The sequence below is a fragment of the Camarhynchus parvulus genome, chromosome 2 (genome assembly GCF_901933205.1).
Source record: "Camarhynchus parvulus chromosome 2, STF_HiC, whole genome shotgun sequence".
NCBI classification, from domain to species: domain Eukaryota; kingdom Metazoa; phylum Chordata; class Aves; order Passeriformes; family Thraupidae; genus Camarhynchus; species Camarhynchus parvulus.
Window position 1 is genome coordinate 45078835 of NC_044572.1, and position 13964 is coordinate 45092798.

The 13964-nt window shown below is 38.5% G+C and overlaps 1 protein-coding gene across 4 annotated transcripts in view; it reads left to right on the forward strand.

Annotated features, from left to right (window-relative positions):
* Positions 1-716: 716 nt before the first annotated feature.
* The window catches only part of ULK4 (unc-51 like kinase 4), a 211919-nt gene continuing 198671 nt past the window's right edge, over positions 717-13964 (forward strand). For 2 of the 4 annotated variants that reach the window (XM_030944162.1, XM_030944166.1), the window contains exons 1-9: positions 717-1118; positions 2462-2663; positions 5276-5375; positions 7024-7163; positions 8462-8621; positions 10128-10229; positions 11055-11174; positions 11628-11703; positions 12294-12389. In XM_030944162.1, coding sequence (XP_030800022.1) covers positions 2526-2663; positions 5276-5375; positions 7024-7163; positions 8462-8621; positions 10128-10229; positions 11055-11174; positions 11628-11703; positions 12294-12389 — 932 coding nt within the window. In that variant the 5' untranslated portion in view covers positions 717-1118; positions 2462-2525. Of the gene's footprint in view, positions 1119-2439; positions 2664-5275; positions 5376-7023; positions 7164-8461; positions 8622-10127; positions 10230-11054; positions 11175-11627; positions 11704-12293; positions 12390-13964 lie in introns of those variants that run through there. The other 2 variants (XM_030944164.1, XM_030944163.1) reach the window with 2 other exon arrangements.

Here is a 13964-nt window from a genome sequence, read left to right on the forward strand (position 1 = left end):
AAGCCCCATCCAACCTTGAACAATTCCAGGGATGGGACATCCACAGCTTCTTTGGGCAACCTGTGACAGCACCTCACCACCCTCACAGCAAAGTTTTTTTTGCCTAACATCTAACCCAAATCTACTTCCTTTCAGTTTGAAGGCCTTTGTCCTGTGACCACTGTTCCAGGTGTTGCCCAAAAGAAAAGGTATTTTTCAAGGGCCTTACAAAAACAAAACCAGACAAGAAAAAAAAAAAAAAAAATTCTCCAGATCCCCGTGAAATGAAAAAAGAAGTGAGAAAACCACACTGTTGCTAAACATAGAAAACGTTAGTTTAAAGGACTAAATTTTGCCACAAGAAAAGCGTCCCTTTAGGTGCTTGCAGAAGGCCACGGCAGGGCTGAGGACGCTATCTGCCGCGTTGCCTGCGCAGGTTGCACAAGCAGCCCCACCACCACAGGCTGCCGCCGGCACCCGACCTTTCCCGAGGGACGCTCCAGCCCCGGCGCTCCCCACACCAACATCCGGGACCTGCCCGCCACCCTCCCCGCTCCCTGCCCGGTGGTCCCGCCCTGACGTAGGCGCCCCTGAGCCCAATGGGGCTCCACTCTGCTTCCGGCGTCCGGCGCCGTCTCCTGGAAACGGGGCTGGGGTGCCGACCATCCGAGTAGCGTGCGGGGGGAGCGAGGACGCAGCCCGGTGGGATCTGGCGGTGCGTTCCAGCTGGAATAAAGCACAGCAAAACGCTCCGGTTCCCGAAGTCACTCTGCCTGCTGAGCCGGCGCCTTTCCCGCTTGTCTGTATTTTGTAGCGCGCAGGGACCAGTGTCCCGTCCGGACACTGCCACCGGGGCATGGGACACTCCGTCTCGGGGGCGGGGCTCCGCTGGTTCGATTGATGGCGGCGGCGTGGCGGTGATCCATTCCGCGCCGCACAACGGCTGTCGTTCCCATCCTTTCCTGCCGGGTGCATTCCCCGCACACAGATACGGCTGTCGTTCCCATCCTTTCCCGCCGGGTACATCACCGGCGCGGCTACGGCTGTCGTTCCTTTCCCCCTTTTCCGCCGGGTCTATCCCTGGCACAGGTGCGGCTGTCGTTCCCCTCCTTTCCCGCCGGCTCCATCCCCGCACCCAGGTACGACTCTTGCACCTTTCCCCCTTTCCCTCCGGCTCCATCCCCGCGCCCAGGTACGGCTCTCGCACCTTTCCCCCTTTCCCTCCGGCTCCATCCCCGCACCCAGGTACGGCTCTCGCACCTTTCCCCCTTTCCCTCCAGCTCCATCCCCGCACCCAGGTACGGCTCTCGCACCTTTCCCCCTTTCCCGCTCACGTTCGCGGCCGTTACCCGGTGGAGCGCGCGCGCCCAGCGGCCCCTCACGCTCCCCTCCCATCCCTCACCGCTGCCCCCATCCCTCACCACCCCCTCCCATCCCTCACCGCTCCCCTCCATCCCTCACCGTCCTCTCGTTCCCTTCGCCGCCGTCCCTCGGTCCGAGGTGCGGGAGCGGGCCCGGGGCGGGGCTGGAACCCCCGGCTGGAGCGCTCCCGAGACCCACGGCCCCCTCCCCTGTGCTGCAAGAGGGTCGGGAGGCGGCTGCCTCTCCGGGGCGGCCGTGCAGCGCCTCAGGCCTGACCGCCCCCGACGGAGCTGGGAGCGCTGGAGATCGCGGGTCGTGCGCGGGCTGCTCCGCTCAGAGGGGTTTGGCCATTCCCCCGTAAAGAGAGGGAACCGCGTCTCCTTGCTGTGCTGGTCCTGTATCCAGCCCAGAGCAAATCAGTTTCCTCGGTGCCTGGAGGCTGCTGCTTTGAGTGCTTCTGTGGGGGTTCACTCCTGCTTCGTTACAGGTGGTGGCTTGGGAGGCTTCCATGATGGCCTTCTTACCTCATCTTTTCACCTTTTGTATCAGTTTAATTGATCTTTTTTTACTTTATCTCAAAATCCATCTGTCGAACGTCTGTTTTGTGTGTCAGAGAAGCTGTGGGTGTCCCATCCCTGGCAGTGTGCCAGGCCTGGTTGAACGGGACATTGAGTACAGTGTTCTGGTGGTATGTGTTCCTGCCCACAGCAGGGGCGTTGGAACGAGATGATCTTTAAGGTCCATTTCAACCCAAGCCATTCTATGATTTTATGATTCTATGCTCTGTTGGTTTGTATGCTGGAATAAAGGCACAGCCATTACTCTTGAGAATCAGAGACTATTCTCTTGTCCCTGTAGCCTTTTGCATTTTTACAGATAATACCATTTAGAATTTGTATCTGCTAGCCAGTCTGTTACTTTTTGAATATGATCTTTGGAAGTGTAAAATTCACCTTTTCAAAATTTTGATCAGATTTCCTGAGAGGAGGTGTTCTGCAAAGCACTTGTATTCAATCTTTCTGGAAGTATGGAATCCCTATTCATGGTAATGGGGAAGGTGACTACTATACGTGAATGGCCATTAAATTTGAAGACTTCCCCTTTCTTCTCCTTTCTTTAGGTTTATTTGTTTATGAGATTAATGCCATGTTTCCAGTCTGCTGCCTGTGAAGTGTCCTAAAAGCATGGAGAACTTTGTTTTGTATGAGGAGATTGGAAGAGGAAATACGACAATTGTTTATAAAGGTAGAAGAAAAGGGACAATTAATTTTGTTGCCATTATTTGCACTGATAAATGCAAGAGAGCTGGAGTAGCAAACTGGGTAAGTTATGGGGTTTCTTTTCCTGCTAAATCTGGGAAAAAATACAGCCTAAAAATTCCAGTTGCACAAGTTATAGAAAAGTGTCATGTTCTTCTTTAAGATAGAGTTTGTCACATTTAGACCAGCTTCTCAAGATTTCAAGTTCTTATTCTTTACATACAGTCTTTTTTTAATGTATATATTTCTTCATATGATTTTATTGGTTTTTAGATTGCATGCATAAACACATGTTTACAGTCTTACTGTTTCTGTGATGTGTTAGTGAACTTGTAAAAACAGTTATATGTGGTGGTTTGCTTTATTTTGTTATTAGTTGTGCAAATCCAGTGGTAGCAATAACTTATAGTAAACAATCAATTTTTTGCTTATCAAGAAGAAATTTTTTTTGATGAAAGAATATAATTGAAGCTGAATCAATTCTGGTTTGTAAAACCTTGGCAAAGCTTTAAATATGATACTGTCTGGAAAGGAAACTGATACAGTTGTACAGTTCAAATATTTTATTTTTCCAGTAGGTACATTTTGTTTCTGTAGTGGGTTAACCTTGGCTGGATGCCAGGTTCCCACCAAATCTGTTCTATCACTTCCTTCTTCAGCTGGAAGGGAGTCAGAAAATACAATGAAAGATAAGAGTAGGGAGAGATCACTCACCACTTGCCTTCACATGCAAAACAGACTCGATTTAGGGAAAGTAATTGAATTTATTGCCAGAGTAGGATAATGGTAAATAAAACCAAATCTTAAAACACCTTTCTCCCACCCCTCCTTCTTCCTGGGCTCAGCTTTACTCCCAATTTTCTCTCTCTCCTCCCTTTCCAGAGATGCAGGGAGATGGGGAGTGGGATCAGTTCATCAGACACTGTCTCTGTTGCTCCTTTTTCCTCATGCTCTTCCCCTGCTCCAGCGAGGGGTCCCTCCCATGGGAGACAGTCCTCCACAACCTTCTTCAGTGTTGGTCCTTCCCACAGGCTGCAGTTCTTCATGCCCTGCTCCAATGTAGGTCCTTTCCATGGGATGTAGTCCCTCAGGAACAGGCTGTTCCAGTGTGAGTTCCCACAGGTTACACATCCTACCAGCAACCAGCATGGGCTCCTCTCTCCATGGTTCTGCAGGTCCTACCAGGAGCCTACTTCAGCACAGGCTTCCGAGAGAGTCACAGCCTCCTTCAGGTTTCCACCTGCGCTAGAGTGGGGTCCACCACAGGCTGCAGGTGTGTCTGTGCTCTGCCATGGACCTCCCTGGGCTGCAGAGGGGCAGCTTTGTCTCCCTGGCCTTCACCGGGGGCTGCAGGGGAGTCTCTGCTCCAGCTCCTGGAGCACCTTCTGCCCCTCGTTCTGCACTGACCTTGGTGTCTGCAGGGCTGTTTCTGTCACACATTCTCGCTCCTCTCCCCTCCTGCTGTTACACAAGAGTGTTTTTCCCCCTTTTTAAATGTTATTCTGGAAGTGCTGCCACCATCACTGATGGGTTGGCGTTGGCCAGCAGTCAGTCTGTCTTGGAGCTGGCTGAGATTGACTCTGTCAGACACATGGGAAGCTTCCAGCAGCTTCTCACAGAAGCCAGTCCTGCAAACCTCCCCACCTGGATACTGAAACCTTGCCATGCAAAATGGATACAGTTTTGTCATTGACATATTTTATGAAAAATCCTTTCATTAGGATCTTTTCTTCTGAGAAGCTGAGAGGCCTCAGAAACTAAATGTAAATAATAATTATCTGCTGCTGTGGAATGCAACAGGTGCATCTTTGATTGGTCTCATGTGGTTGTTTTTAATTAGTGGCCAATCACAGTCCAGCTGTCTTGGACTCTCTGGTCAGTCACAAGATTTTATTATCATTCCATTCCTTTCTTCTATTCTTTTAGTATAGTTTTAATATATAATTTTCTTTTAATATAGTACATATCATAAAATAATAAATCAGCCTTCTGAAACATGGAGTCACGATTCTCGTCTCTTCCCTTGTCCTGGGACCCCTGTGAACACCACTACACAGTTTCATATTCCCTCTCATTGTTTCAAAGATCATTTCTTGGGACCTTTTTTGTTCTTAGGACTGTATTGGCCTTACAAATTTATTGGGGATACCTTACATACCACTCTAGCAAGAAAAAGGCTTCTGTAGAGATTAGCCCATGTAGCTGTTATAGAAATAGAGATTTTGGGGACTCTTGAATGATTTTCTTTGTCTGACAAGATTAAGAATGATGGTAAAGCTTCTTTTCACTTCTTCCTGCTGTATTATCTCTCATTTGTATTCTTATTGAAAAAAATGTAGGAGTGCAAGTTTGACTCCAAATTGTATTTTCCAGTTTATTATTTAGTGGTGCAGGAAAGTTAAATAATATTTATAATTTTTAGTTGGGAACTTACTAGGTTTTTTTCTGTATTTTATAAACAGGTGAGTTGGGCAGGGTCTGTGAGGAAAGTTATCTTTTCTCAACATACAAGTAACATAAAATATTTGAAGAATAATGTTAGTGCACTAGAAAAGGCAAGAGAGCAAGTAGCTAATCTAGAGTAGATTGTATTGTTTCTCGTTCCCATGCCTCAAATCCGTATATATACATTTATGTCTTTCCCCCACTTAAGTATGTTAAAAATGTCACTCTAGGTTCGTCTGACTCAGGGACTCAAACATAAGAATATAGTGACATTTTATGAATGGTATGAAACAAGCAACCATCTCTGGCTTGTAGTGGAATTATGCACAGGTAAGATGAGCTCAAAGGTAAACATTTATAGAATGAGTTTTTATTAGAGATTTCTTGCAGCTTCTCTACAACAAATGCTTAGATCTTTGAAAAAAGTGTACTTCTCTGATTATTAACTTGAGAATCCTGTTTATATATAAAAGTGGTTTTGCTCTTGGAAACATTTTTAGAAATCAATTGAAATCATGCTTCTCCTCTGCTTCACTGTATGCCTCTTTGAAAAGTTAGTTGAATTACATAGTGTTGGTTTTTAAGAGCTGAAGAGAGAAGGCCAATCAGGGAACATAAAAGCAAATTATACTTCTGTGAATAGTCAGAAGGTAGGTCAGTAAAAATTACTTGAGGAATTTTCTAAGGACTGGCAGCTTTGGCATTCTCTTTTAAAAGACATCAAGGAGCAAATCAGTTCTAATGAGTTAATATTGTTTAAATTAATTTTTATTCAAAGGGCAATTTGGCAGCTAAAGAGAATGATTTAAATTGTTTTCCTATTCAGTATAAGTATTTTGATTTCCATGTTAAAATTATAATTTGGAAACTCTGAGAACCCAGAACTGCATTAAGTTGTTCACTTAGTTTTGGTAAGTTCTTATCAATCTATTAAAGGAATCTTGTAAAGCTTTCTTTAATTGTAATGGCTACATGTTTTAAACTTCTGAGAGCATGCTTTCCTCCATATGGAAAGGAAAGAAAAGAGACCCAATATGCATGTGATGCATGTTAAGATTTTGGAGTTTGTTTAATAATAAAAGTCCATGTTACACCCAGCGTTTTTATTTATCCAGAATTCTGTTTGAAAAATTACTGAAGAAGAGAACTTACAAGTTTTGATAAAAAAGTCAGGTCATTCTTTCAGTGATTAAAAGTGATTTTAATGGCTCATATGGAGGTTTTGGTCTACTTGCTTAGTCTAACTTTGGGGTACATATTTCAATTATTAGACAGGCAGCCTTTTATTGTTGAACAATTATCAGGTGTTTTACCTTGCAGTTTTATGGTTTGCTGTAAGGTGAGTATCTTGGAGCTAACTTACTTAGAATAAGACGTGGATTTATTCTTAATTTTGTTGAGACTTGAAAAATACTTTTGAAATATGGAAGATTTCTTTCACTTGTCTCAAAGATAGTTTCTGTTATCAGATGCAAAATATTTCTGTGTTGCTGCTTTCACTGCTTTTATTTGTTGTGTGTTTGGCCATATTATGGAAACAATTTAACTGGAAAATGGCCTGCCCTTAGTTTTAGCAATTGTTCTTATAAGTTGATAGCCTGCTTGGTATTATTTATTCTTTTAACTTGTGCAGCAGGAATCTGGTTAAGGAATTTTAATAAAAGCATGGAGTACTATTACACCATGAAGTGGCACAGTTTCTGGATTTCTTTTTTCCCTTCTGTTTCCTTTGTAAAATAATATTGAAGTAATTTTAAAGTCACGCAGTCAGTTTTATTCCAGATAAAATTCAGATTTTATCACAGTATTGAAAATAGTTTTTTTGTACATCCTAGATTTTGTAACTATTAGATATCAGGAAATATTTTTAATATCTACTGATACTGGTTTTTGATTGACATCTATTGAAATTTATGTATTTGGGCATAACTTTTGTGACATCTTCTTTATATGCACTTGCTGATTATATGTATTTCAGGTGGCTCTCTAGAATCTGTCATTGCTCAGGATGAATGTCTACCAGAAGATGTGGTGAGAGAATTTGGTATTGATCTGGTTACTGGTTTATACCATATTCATAAGCATGGAATTATCTATTGTGAATTGAAGCCTGGAAAGGTGAGGAGGGTTGTTATCTATAGGGACACTGGATGTTACTTTTCATGCTATCACCATTTATTTTATTATTTGTATTTTACCATTTGGAAGAAGCTTACCTCAGTTGTGAGGTTGTTTTATAATATATGTGAAGACAATCAGAGACAAGTCTGTACCTTGAATATTTTATTATATATTTGATTTCTTTACTTGGTATATAGCTGATACAATGTGATATATTCCTTTTGACTTGGTGTACTGGTTTAATTTAATGAAAGATTTTAGTTCTCTATCCTTGGAGACATAAATTTGTTATTATTCCATGATGCTGCAGAATATTTTGCAGTCATGAAAAATGCTAATGACAGAGTAAATTTAACTAAAGTTTCTTTGTTAATAGCTTTCTATATTATTTGCACATACCATGGAAATAATCATCTTATTCCTGTATAAAAATACAAGTCTTTATGCAGTTTCTCATTTTGTGTATGTTTGTAATTTATGTAGAGGTTTGCTAAAGTCTTTTTGTTTTTAAGTCATGTATAATAAAAATTTTTTGCTTAATAGTAATTGGTTCTGACCTTGATCTATAAATGATCAAGTTGCCATTCTCTTAATATTTGGTAAAATCTTCCACAATTCTACTCAGTTCCTGTCATTTGTGAACCTAAAAGCACTAAAAATACATAGTGTAGATGACTCAGTAGTCTTCCAAAGAAAAATGCTGCTGAAAAGTGCTCATTTCAACAGAAAGTAAAATACTAAAGTTAATGCTTCTTCTGTGCCCTGCCCCCTGCTTCTGGCTGAATGGGCTATTTCTCTAAACAAGGTTTTGTGATTATGAAGTTTTTAGTTGCAAGAATAAGCAGTGACTGGCCAGGGAAAACTGGCGTCATCATCAGACAAAATCTGTGGAAGTTTCTGCTACGTAAAATGAGAAAAATTCCTTGTTTGTTTTTTTTTTTTCTCAAATGAAGACCTGTTTGGTTTTACTAGACTTATATTTTCCTATGAAGTTTTACTCTACTGTAACTATCTTTTCTCTAGTAGCATCATTGTTTATTTAGACTTAATAATTAGTAAAGAAAAGTGCATATTGAGCCTCTTAAGGGTTCTATTGGGGTACTTTTGGTTATAAGAAAAAAGATACTATTGGCATTGACTTAAAAGAAAAACTTCAGTGTTTTTGGTTATAGTGATCCTTTCTATGTACTTAAATGGTTTGAGATTGTGATTGTTTTTATAATAAATTATTTCATGTTGGAAATTTCAATTTTAGTATATGATACTAGCATATTGGATTTTGTTTGTTCTAATAGATTCTACTGGAAGGGTCTGGCACTTTGAAATTCAGTAGTTTTTGCCGGGCTAGAGCAGATGGTGAAGACTTGGAAAAAGTTTTTACTTTAGCTGGAGCTGAAGAAGGTGAAGATATTAATGAAAACACTGTGCAAATATACTTTAAAAATATAGTTCAAGGTATGAGTTTTTTACTAGCTAGAATTAACTTACACCAAAGAGACACAATGGAAGTTGGAATACCAGTGATTTTGATAAAGAGAAATGATTTAGAATTAATCCTGTTTTGTCTCAGAAAAAAATTTAGCTATGTAATTATTTATGGACTTCTAAAAAGTTTGTGCTGCAGGTGGTCTCTGTAAGATCTGGAACTAAATTCCACAAAGTTAGAGTTAAAAGTATACAGAAAATTCAGGAAATACTACACAGAACTACCACTTTTTTCATTGGGCACTGCACTGCTGTACTTTCATTGTCCTTTTTGGTGCACCTGTAGGTTATTTCTAGTTTGAGGTCAATTCTTTCACTACCTTAAAGAATGATAATTTCATTTTACGGTCTGAGAAAGTTACTGTGCTTCAGTTTCAACAGGCAAATCCACGCAAATGTAATAGACTGCAAATACCATGGCGTTTTTTTTCATTAAATATGAAAAATTCAGAAACTTGTTTCTAATCTTCTGAATATTTTGCTAGTCATAATCTTGGAACATCTCATAGACCTCTATTTCTAAGATAATGATGTCCCATATATCAGTTCCTTTTATCAGAAACAACAGAATTCTTCGTAATATTTTATGAGAATAAAGAGAGCTCTCCTTGCTGTCTCTTTCTGAAAGTCCACGCTGGAAATAATAAGACCAAGATCGGGTCTTTATTCAGGAAGAAATACAAATCTAATGTCTTTCCTGTTGCTCTTCAGAACTGTTTTCATATGTGTGTTAATCAGCTTTTGTCACTTAAAAAAATAAAACCCAAGAAGAAAAGAACCCAAAGTAAACTTTTTAAGGGACTATGGAGTTGGCACTTTTACTGAGTTAGTATAATTTCTTTAGAGATTTTTGAGAAGTGATGGGAAGTACTTTAGAAATAGGAACTGTAAATTTTATTCCTGTATCAAACAAAAGAGATTTGTGAATAAGCTGCTATAATTTGATATGTGATGTTTTGATAGTGTTTTAGTGGGAAAAGAGCCGTAACTGTTTAGATCAGTGATTTCCTTGGATAGCTACCTTGTTTTTTGTAACAGAGTTTACTAAATTTGAGAAGGTTTATTTCTTGGAATAGCTTTAAAAAAAAGAAATCCCAAGTCTAATGTAATTATTTCTGTTACTCACATGAGAATGATTTACCATTCTGCTCAAATTGCTTGGCTCTTAAAGCTGTTAAAGCAAATCAAAACATTCTTTGCAGTAATCACTGTGTTTGAAAAGTGCAGCACAAGTCAGTTTAGTAATTGAAGTGAAATGAACAACAGAGTAGCATATTTAATCCTACATAATCCAGTGAAAGTACAGCAGGGAAGTTCCTTGGAAACTACTCACATTTGCTATTTTAGTTTTCTTTTATGTTGGGTGAAGATAATCTATAGCTTGGTGATGTTTGGAGACAAAGTTTGAAGTGTTGTAAAAGGTGAATGCTGAATGAATAATCAAAGTACATTAATTATACATTCTGTATTTTGTAGGCTTTCCATTATACACAGCTCCTGAAGTAATAAAGGGAGACAACTTCTGCAAAGCCAGTGATCTGTGGTCCCTGGGATGTTTACTCTATGAAATGTTCTCAGGTTGTAAGTTTGTAAATCTATTTAGTATCTGTGATAATGGAAACATAGTTTATAGTCCCAGAGTAAATTCTTATGAACTGTCTAGGGAAGTTAGGACATAGGAAAACTTGAGACAGGTTTTGAAGATTTCTTAAAGAACATACTAACTGTGCTTAAAAGACAAAAAAAAGAGTGTCTTTATCCAATAATCAGGTGAAACAATACTTTTAAGTTCTCCTATTGACAACAATACTAACCAACATGTAGGGTTTAAATCCTATTATTTAAAATTATGGCAGCCCTCAAATTCTGACAGTATAATGTTTTTTATCTCCTTGGTATTAAACTCTGTGTGCATTATTTTAACCTTTGAAAGAGAAAACTGCCTCACTATTGTAAAACTAGAGTAATTTGGTTCCCTGCACATAAAGTACCCATAGCTTCAGCTAGAAGGAAGCTTCATCACAGAAGAGAATTACACTGCAGCCTTCCTAAACCTTAAGCAAAACACTGATCTGTTGGATCAGCACAGTAACACACATATGGAGATTTCTGTCTTTTCCTGTTGTCTTATGTCTGATTCTTACAGGGCTATCATGGTTACCTCCATCAAGACATCTTTGGTGCCTCTTCTGTCTGTGGTTTCTTTTCCTGTTCATGATGAAAGAATTTAATCAAAGATTTGGAATTTAAATTGACAAGAAAACTTGATAAATAGTACTCAGACTGAGGTTGTTTATTTTTCTGGATGCTTTCTCAGGAAAATGAGCTCATGATAAATCATTGTACCTTACAACCATTTTGAAGTTTGCCTAATCAGTGAAATCCTCTTCTGTTTGTTTGTAGGAAAACCACCATTCCTGTCAGAAAGCCGTTCTGAATTAATTGAAAAGATTTTATCTGAAGATCCATTGCGACCAGGACCAGAGAGTAGGGTTCTGTTATTCTTCAATGGATCAAGTCACAGTAATACTACAAAGCTTTGGTTTGCCCTTTTTCTTCTGAGGCTGGTTGCAGAAATCAGTTAGTTATCCAAAGTGAATGTTAGCAATGCCTTCCTGTGGTAATTTCCTGTTAGTGATGAATGCTTGTTTCCCTTTTGACAGCGACATATATAATTTACTTTAATTGTTAACACTATATCTACTTACTGGGGTGGAATTTTTTATCTTGGTCATTCTGGGCATCAGTGTTATTCACAGATATCCTAATATATTAGTGGCTCTTTTTCAATTTAAGCAGATTTTAACTCTGCTTAATTTCTTCCTGGTAGCTATTTGATAATTGGAGGGTGCTTTTTTTTTTAAGTTACAAATGAAAAAAAATTATTATTCATTTGATGTCCAAGCATTAGTAGTTTACATTGGGTGATGATTGTTTTTGCTATCCAATACTGATCTTAAGTGCGTCTCTTTACAGGTTCTGCTTTTCACAAACCTTCTGCTGAGTTTATAAGTTTGCTTGATGGGTTACTTCAAAAGGATCCTCAGAAAAGGTAAACTGTCTAATCCATGACAGCTGTTTATATTGTCACCTCTGGAGAAAATAATTATTGTGATACTGTATGTATAGTATTTTGTAGATGACAAAGAATGCAAAAAAATTTCATCTCTTGTATAAAAGAGCAAACTATGCTTTTTCTTAGATGAAGACATATAGAATTAATGTTTTCATTAAGTGCATATTTTTTGTTTGTTTTTGTACCTGGTGCTAAATAGATAACTTTGTAACAGAATGATAAGCAGTTTGGAATTGGATGACTTTGCTTTTCCAGAGCAGCTTTAACTTACACCTGGTACAGTTCTATTGTTAAATAATTTAGAACTATAAGTTGTAGGGTATGTCAGACAATTTATATGTGGGATTAACTCTGAAGTTTCTTTCATTCTCATACCTCTGTTTTGTGAATTTGCTGTTCTGTTTTAAGGCAAAAGTTTGTCCTGTAAGAAAACCTGCTTGTTGTCCAAATAAAAGCAAACAACAGGATTAACTGTTCTGTAGTGTCACTGAGTTCAAAACCTAGTCTGGTATGTGTCTGTGCAGTTGTACTTAGCCACTGCTTTTATGTTTGTTGCTTTTCCAAAGGCTGAATTGGACAGACCTATTGCAGCATCCATTCTGGAAAGGATCCTTTAGCCATTGTGGTGGTGGTTCTGCAGACAGACAGGGCACAAGCTTGAGGTACTGGAAGTTCAACGAATATTTCTTTTAGTAAATATAAGCAAAGATAAACAATATTTTATTGACTGTACATTTTATAACTTTTGAACTTTCCTTAGAATTTTCATGAAATAATAAATGGAGTTTTACACCATTCTGTAAGTGGTTTTGGGTGTTTAGGAATTGTATTATCCTCTTAGTGTATTGCGCTGTCGATTCACTTTCAACTGACTCCTTCCTGCTGTCTGCAGAATGTGTCGAAATTCACTTCCAAGCTAAATGCTCTCATTTTTATTTATATATTATATAATATTGTTGTATGAATCTGACATACAATTTTTAAATGCTTTTGTAGAATCTTATAAATAGGAGTCTGTTTTATCTTTAGTAAGTTTTTTTGTTTGTTTTTATGCATTAGGCTTAGAGCCTCACAAAGCCTATCAGTGCAGCATCTTAGAGCTGTGGTTCAACCTTATAATCTTGTAAATGCAGCTGACCCATATTCTTTGCTTATGACATGATGCATTAATCTAATAGTAGAGATTTTTTTCTAAATATTTAATACTCTACACTGCTCCATATGCAGAAACGCCCAAACCTGTTGTGCAAATGGTTTTTATGTATTAAAAAGTTAATTTTCTTCTAGACTCCTGTTGCCTTGCTGGTTTTTGTATTTCTAATTTTGAATTAGGACATTTAGCATTATTTTTTATGTTACTTTGTTATAAATGTTTGGAAGGTACTTCAGGTTCCAATCTGGAGATATAATGTCAAAATAGTTTTAGAATGCTGAATGTTTTTTGTTATATCTACTTCAAAATTTTCTCTCATGTTTTTTAATACCTATTTCTGGTACCAGTGAAGAAGTATTTTTGTTATTATTACATTATTAATGTTTCTTATAGTTTGAGATACAGCTCTTTGTCTTCTAATTTTATTACTGCTGTCACCTGCAAAAAAAATTAATTTTTAAAGTTTATACTGTGAGCTAAGATTTTATTCAAGATTATAGCAAGACTTACATCAACATCCTGATAGTGCTAATTTTGGGGAATTTCCAGAGAACCAGAGGAACCTTAATCTCCTACAAAATATTGGGCTATTTGGCCATACTCTTGAGGTTATTCTAAAGCCTCTAAAATATCTTCTGATGAATGCACTAACTGACAAATATGACAAATGTAAAGCATTGCCTTGACATGCAAAGGAAGCTCAATACTCTCTCTTTTCCAACTGTGAGGCCTATGTATCTGTTTTCTTCACAGTGTTGGATTAATATTTGATATCCTGGAGAGCCTTCATTAAGGTTTTATGACCCAGTTCCATGTAAATAATATAAGGACATGTTAAAAAATGCCCAAACAACCAAAACCAATAAAATTGCATTCAAGTGTGACAATGAATGATTACACACACAAAAACGTGGTTTTAATCTCAGCTACAGACTTCATTATTCATTAGGAGATAGATTTCTTGTGACTTTTTCCTGTGAAGTTTAAAATGTCTGTAATGCTTTTAGTATTTCTTTAGTATTTCTTATCTCATGGCGTAATAATTTAACTTTTTTAATGTCTTTCATTTAAGTTCTAATGATAG